Raw genomic sequence first — 7,103 nt, forward strand, 5'->3', positions numbered from 1 at the left:
TATAAATGCACAGGAAAATTCATACAAATCACTCAGGATACATTCCTGTTTTTCATTAGGTTTCTATGTTCAAACTTACTAGGTGTTGGAAAATATTATTTTTTAGGTATATACTTAAAACGCATTTTATAGCATTTTTCACTGAAATAGGAGAAAACATAAGAGCCTGCTTTCCCATTTACACACATAACCTACTATCTAGAATGAACACAAATTAAGCTTTATTGTCCATTTAGCTGGTAAATTAACAAATGAAAAGAAATAGCTCCCTCTGTAGTTTCTCCTACTACATTACAGGTAAAAGGGAAAAATAATTGTTGCCCAGAATTTATTTTTTAATATATTTATGGAATTGGGAAACAACTACCAGCAATCAGTTGAAACCATTTAACCTTTGCAAGCAGCATCTGTGTGCTAACTTTCGAGAGTTTAGTGTTCAAATTAACATGAATATCCAGCCCTCTCACAATATTGATATATGAAAGAAGTATTCTACTTACTATTTTTTTTTTAACATTAATCTTTGTTTTGTTTCAGGATATTGCCATATGGTTGTTTAGCAACTGGAGATCACTCTGGCCTTATTGAGGCTGTTTCTAGTTCAGAAACCATTGCTGACATTCAGTTAAATAGTAGCAATGTTGCTGCTGCTGCTGCCTTCAACAAGGATGCTCTCTTAAACTGGCTGAAGGAATACAATTTAGGGTAATTTCTACAATACTTATCTATACAAAATTCCTTGGTGACTGAGGCATGCAAAGTCTTGCTCAGATGCGGATTGCCCTTGGAATTCAAACAAGGACACAATCCTAAATGCTGGAGGACTCTAGAAAACTAAGCGGGGTCTCATGTCCTCATGCTATTGTCCGTAATATTTGCATTTTTTCCATCCTCCATAGCTGCTTTTTATATTATTTTCTTTCAAATAAGTTTAATTTCACAACATCCCAATGGGCTTCTGGTTTAAGCAAGCAACAGTCTTTTTTCATGTCAAGGCATGAGATGGATAACTAATAATATAATCCAATTATTTATCTTTGTATTTTTAGAGATGACTTGGATCGAGCCATTGAAGAATTTACTCTGTCTTGCGCTGGCTACTGTGTAGCTACTTACGTACTGGGGATTGGTGACAGACACAGTGACAATATCATGGTCAGAAAAAATGGTCAGGTAAAAATCCTGTTAGTAGGTAAAATAACTATAGTATCTTAATTTCTTTAGTGTCTCAGTGAAATTAAATCTAAATTAGTTTGAACAGACTTCCCTTAAAATTGTCTTCATTTCTCAATAAATAGAAGGTTGAAATTCAAGAGACCAGTGGAAAGAACAACAAATGCATGTTTCGTAAGCAGTTATAGCTTAGACTATTAGACTGTTATTATTTATATTAGACTTTTTTTGCAGTTTGGAATTGTGTAGTTCTCCTAAAGTTAGGCTCTACAGCCCAGCACTGCAAAAATTTTAAATAGGCAACTAACTCAGTAACAACATAACTTTGTGACTCTAAGTCTCAAAACCCAGAACTGAGATAATAGATTTCCTGTTTAATTGTTTCTTTCTACTTTATTTTGTCAGATGTTAGTGAAATTATTCTGCCTATAAAATGCTGCCTGACAAGATTATAAAAGTGAGAATTTTATAAGATTTATTTGCAGTATTCTTGTCCATGATACTGTTCTTTTTTTGTCAGTTAATATTTTTGTTTAGTAGGTAAAAACTTGATATATCTTTCTCTGATTCTGAAATGAGAGAACTGTCACAGGTTCCTTGAGATTAACATAAATTTCTACCAGCTTTGCTCCTGATTTTATAGGAAGCCTTTAAATACTATAATATTGAGCCTTGTGAGCTCAGCAGTGGGCTCATTTTTTCTATCTGATGTTACCAATGTGATGTCTACTGGTAGACATCAGAATTTTGAAACTGAGATCATCTTTTCCACGTTGCTTTGTAGCAAGAGTTGCTCATAAAAGCCTGGATGTTGTCACTGACTTTTTAAAAATAAATCTTGAAACCTTGTAAAACTAAATACTCCCAAAGAGTTGCATCTTGTGCAAGCACCTGCTGAAACCATGGGCTGGAGATTAGAGAGGGTAGCATTATGAATTAAGTGTTCTTGATAACAGAAACCTTTACAAATATTAGAAAAGGGAAATATTTCACTGGAGAAATTAATTTTTACTTTTACTTTTTAGCTCTTTCATATAGATTTTGGGCATATTCTTGGAAACTTCAAGTCCAAGTTTGGAATTAAAAGGGAACGGGTACCTTTCATTCTCACCTATGATTTCATTCATGTAATTCAACAAGGAAAAACAGGCAACACCGAAAAATTTGGTCGGTGAGTACTATTTTGATTTCTTCCTTTTGTAGCTGAGATCATCTTTGATTGTTTACAGCATACCCAGTGACCTGTCTGGTTTGGTTGCTTGCTTCTGCATGTGTCAAGCATGCTAACATGTATTTACAATACTGTCTACTTCTCTGCCTGAAATAGAACAGACATACAAATACCTTCATACCTCAGAAACTGCAGTTCTGCAGTGGAAAGATACAGTTCCTTTTTAACATCTCCAGCAGGAAATAGCAGATCCTCCTCTGCGCTTTGTTTTTTTTTTGTTGTTGTTGTTGTTGTTTTGTTGTGGTTGTTGGTTGTGGTGGTTGTTGGTTGTGGTTGTTGTTTTTTTAGTGTGTGTGTGTGTATATATATATATATACACACACATACACACACACACACACACACCCCTTAAGCAGCACTGAGGACTGGGGAGGGACTCCACAGAATATCGTTAAAGTAAGATGAAGCACTGGACTTAAACAACGGGTTCCCTGTTGTCCTTTCTGTCCATCAGTGCATGTTCAATATGCTAATCAATCATGGCCTTAATTGGATGCTTAGGAATATACAACCATGTGCTCATAATCCAGTGCTTCTGCATGTCCCTTCACCTCTTGGGTTAGATAGCTACAATGGAAGACAAAGCTATGTAACAAGGGAAAACTACCCTCTGTGATCCTACTTGTCAGTTTGGCTCCTTCCCTTCTATATCATTCTTGCCAATTGATGAGAGTCATTCTGAATGTTTTGCCTTCACTTTGGTATCAGTTTTCTCAGGAAGAATTTATTGACAAAGATGTGAGATTAAGTGTTTAGGTACAGTTTGGCAAATCTTACGGCTGTTTCAGGTAGAAGAAACTACAAATATGTTTGTAATGTGTGTCTAGGTAGACTGGAAGACAACTGCCAGAGACCCATTCCTTTCCTGGAGAGTAAACAAATCAACCTCTCGTTCCATTTAAACACATGAAGTAGAGGCTATTAAATGACTGTGCAAGAACTGTAGAACAGGGAACATTTTAAATGCCAGTGGGATTCTGCCTTCATTTGAAGAGTGCCTCAGAAAAGAAATTATTTGTCTTTGAAGTATAACTTGACTTCTTGGTCTGAAGGGATCTGCAGTTTTCTGTGGAAATGTACGGATTACACATTGGGAGAATATGGTGATGCATTCAGGGACATTGAGCAAGTTCTCAAGTGTCTGCATGGTTTCATGGTTCAATTTTGAGCATGTCAGTAGGAAAGAATAAGTTGGATTAGCAAAGACTATTAAAGAGTTTTTGTTTTCCATTGTATGTCCAGTGTGTCGGATCATCAGGGCATTTTACCTAACAAATTAGGGGAAACAGGCATATTACCTTTGTCTTATTTTGCTCTTCCTGGAGAACAGTGTAGTTCTTAAAGCTTTCAGTCTTTTCTACGTTCTGCATTTTAAGGGCTTGTTAGAGAAGTATGGGACATCTTGTGGTAATGCAGTGGAGGTTCTTTGGACACCTCTGGGCTACTTTTTCCTACAATTAAAAGTTGTCCTTCCTATTACTAAGTTTTTAGGATGTGTGTTTTAGGCCAAATAACAATATTTGGAAATGGTTGGATATATTTATGTCAATCATGTACATTCTCATGCCTTGTGCTCATTGTATGCGTTTTGTGATTGCCTATAAAGGTTCCGCCAGTGTTGTGAAGATGCCTACTTGATTCTGCGAAAACATGGGAACCTATTTATTACACTCTTTGCACTGATGTTAACTGCAGGGCTTCCAGAGCTAACCTCTGTCAAGGACATCCAGTATCTCAAGGTAAAAATAAGATTTACAGCTCAGCAGGACATACTGTTTTTCCAGAATGTGAATTCTGATTCAAAGAGAAATACCTTTTAATTGTTTTCCTAGGCCGGTTTTCCCAGGATGTCCCTATAGTTCTCAAAGCTTTCTTTTTCAGCAATATAGAACCAAGTCTGTACTCTGTCCTAGGTATCAAAGGAAGCTCTGAATGTGTGTTCCTCTTGACTGTTCTGTAATGAGTGCAGTGTCCCTGCATCTTATATGTAGTCAGTTTAGGGGTGTTTCACCTCACAGCTTAATGCAGGAGCACCGAACTATAAAGAGGAAAATGAATTGCTTAATTCGGGTCCAAAAATAGGTCATGAAAAGCAATCTGTGGATTGACAGCTTAGTGCCATGCAAAAGATCTAGTGAGATTTTTAGACAGAAAGAACAGGATAGAATGTTGCAACTTGATCAACTCATGCAAAATTTTGCCAGGGGCCATCTTCAGATTGCCTTAATCAGATGAGTTGTCATCTGTATGTGTGATGTTGCTCATCATTACTGGCTGCCAAACTGCAGACAGCTGGCATGTTCATCAGGAATTCTGTCAATGTTTTCAGTAAATGTTAGCTAGAGACTAGACAACATTTTCAAAATGACTTTTGATTCGTCTGTTTTCTTCTTTAGTTTTATCTTTAAACCCAGAAAATATCACTAATGTATTGATAAGTGAATAATAGGGAAAAGCCCCAAAATAGAAAAATGTGGAATGTGATCTGTGTTAAAATGTGAAGGGGGACAATAACTATGGTTGTAAAATTCCTAACAGTACTTGTTTTCTTACTGTCTTAGGACTCTCTCGCCTTAGGGAAAAGTGAGGAAGAAGCACTAAAACAATTTAAGCAAAAGTTTGATGAAGCACTCCGGGAAAGTTGGACTACTAAAGTGAATTGGATGGCTCACACTGTTCGAAAAGATTACAGATCCTAGAAGATTTTTGGATTTGCACTAATCTGAATGTTACCTTGATAAGTGGTTTTTTTTTTTTTTTTTTTTTTTTTTTTTTGGAAAGGGATCTGTAGTCTGGACCAACAAAACTTATTTTAAATAAGAAAGAAAACAAAACAGCAGCAAAAAGAAATGGCCTGAAATAATTCCTGATTCTTTTGTACTCTGCTTCTGAATGCTTGATCCCAAGACTTTCCATACAGCTAGTAAACATCCTGGATAATCAGTTCCTGCTGACTTTGCACGCTGAGCGCTACTAGGCATTTTTAAAAATTCTTTGGTACTTTAAGGAGGTGTAAATATTTGTTTTTATATGTTAGGGTAATATACTCTAACACACTCAGGAGGTTTGAAGACCTCTGAAAGAACTGTTTTTTGTTTCAAAATCGGGACTTGAAAGAAGAGTAAAAAAAATTTTTGATATCCTAATCTAGCTAAAAATGACCATATTGCGTGTATTTTTCATATGAATTCTGCCATACTGGCACAGATGCATTAATTCTACTGTAAATAGCAACCACAGTATCGTTGTACTACAGGGAGCTGCTTAATGTCTTATACTGCTGCCGAAAGAAGAGTAGACAAGTATTTGTAAGATTTGGGGGGTGGGGGGAGAGGTCTTTGAAAATAATACAGTGTCCAAGTGTTCAGGGTTGCACAGTTTTGTTCTCCTGACATCAAACACATGCAAAAAAAGTCCTTTAGTAAGAGACAAGTTAGGCCAATTCCAAACATGTCTGAAAATCCCTCCTAGAAAATGGTTTTCCATTCAAACTCTGAGGCTTTGTTGTCAACTCCTGCAGGAGACAGATCTATTCCATGTTCAGCAAGGAGTTCCTTAAAGCCTGACATTAAAATTCATATCTCAGATTAGTTGTGCCATGCAGATCTACTGAGTTATAAATATATATGGAAAATATATTACACATAGTGATTATTAGAGCATATGTACCAAAAACAAAAGCGTTTGGAAAAGTGAGTGTTTATGATAAAAGATCAATCCGTAAGACACCAATGAGAAGTCATTAAACTTTTTCTTTCTGTATTTATTAAAATTTGCAGTAATACTACTTTACAAAGATGTCTGTTTAAGATGGTTGCTGAAGAAACTGGATTTGTTTTAATTTATTTAGTGAGGTACCAGGCCTTTAGGTGCTTAAATGGAGAGCAAATTTGTTACGTGCAATAGGAACTGCTGGTTAAAAGATGTAACATACTGTTTTTGAACATCAGCAAGATAGACTTTAACTACTGCTTGTTCTCCAAAGAACACTGGTAGCTCTCAATTCTTGTCAACATTTGAAAGAGAATTAAACATATATATTTACCTTTGGACTAAACAGTTGTTTTACATAGAAATTTTGTTTTATGTAGGAATTTAATTAAAGGTGGTTCTACTTTGTTCAGAGTGAATTTTTTGGTCTCTTTTAAAGGTCGAAGACCTATCTGGAGCCAAGATAGCATTTTACATACTGTCTTGATTCTCTTGCCCTCACTCTTGGGGTTTATCTGTCTGAAAAGACCTCTGCTTCTAGAATATTGTAAAAGTAACAAGTACTTAAATTCTTTTATTTTTAATGATGTAATAACATTTAAAGTGTGCCACGTCCCCATTTTTTTAGAAGCAGATGGGAGGAAGGATAAAAAGAAGCTACCTCACAGTTCACAATTCTGAAAGAAGTCAGGTCATATCATCAGCTAATTCACAGCATATAAATTTGCATTAGAAACTTTTCCTGGACACGTTACGTTTGAGTACTCCATTTCACAGACAAACATCTCTGGTATGTCTTGCTGTTCAGGGGGACACAACCTTGCCTAGAGCTCTTGATAGAGTTGCCCAGCTCATCCTGTCTGCTTTGGGTAGGTGCGCAGGTGTATGGTAGGAGGAAGCACAGTGCCTCCCATGCTTCCACCTATAGCTACAGAGACAGTTCAGTTCCATCCTTCACCACAGACTTCTTGGGAGACTTTGAACAAAT

At 36.3% G+C, this 7,103-nt stretch overlaps 1 protein-coding gene across 2 annotated transcripts in view; it reads left to right on the forward strand.

Annotated features, from left to right (window-relative positions):
• The window catches only part of PIK3CB (phosphatidylinositol-4,5-bisphosphate 3-kinase catalytic subunit beta), a 105,120-nt gene extending 98,597 nt beyond the window's left edge, over window positions 1–6,523 (forward strand). For both annotated transcript variants that reach the window (XM_026109718.2, XM_026109717.2), the window contains 5 exons: window positions 538–705; window positions 1,050–1,173; window positions 2,199–2,344; window positions 4,011–4,143; window positions 4,966–6,523. In XM_026109718.2, the coding sequence (XP_025965503.2) occupies window positions 538–705; window positions 1,050–1,173; window positions 2,199–2,344; window positions 4,011–4,143; window positions 4,966–5,103 (709 nt within the window). In that variant the 3' untranslated portion in view covers window positions 5,104–6,523. The remainder of the gene's footprint in view (window positions 1–537; window positions 706–1,049; window positions 1,174–2,198; window positions 2,345–4,010; window positions 4,144–4,965) is intronic.
• The last annotated feature ends 580 nt before the right edge of the window (window positions 6,524–7,103 follow it).

The sequence above is a fragment of the Dromaius novaehollandiae genome, chromosome 9 (genome assembly GCF_036370855.1).
Source record: "Dromaius novaehollandiae isolate bDroNov1 chromosome 9, bDroNov1.hap1, whole genome shotgun sequence".
Classification (NCBI taxonomy): Eukaryota; Metazoa; Chordata; class Aves; order Casuariiformes; family Dromaiidae; genus Dromaius; species Dromaius novaehollandiae.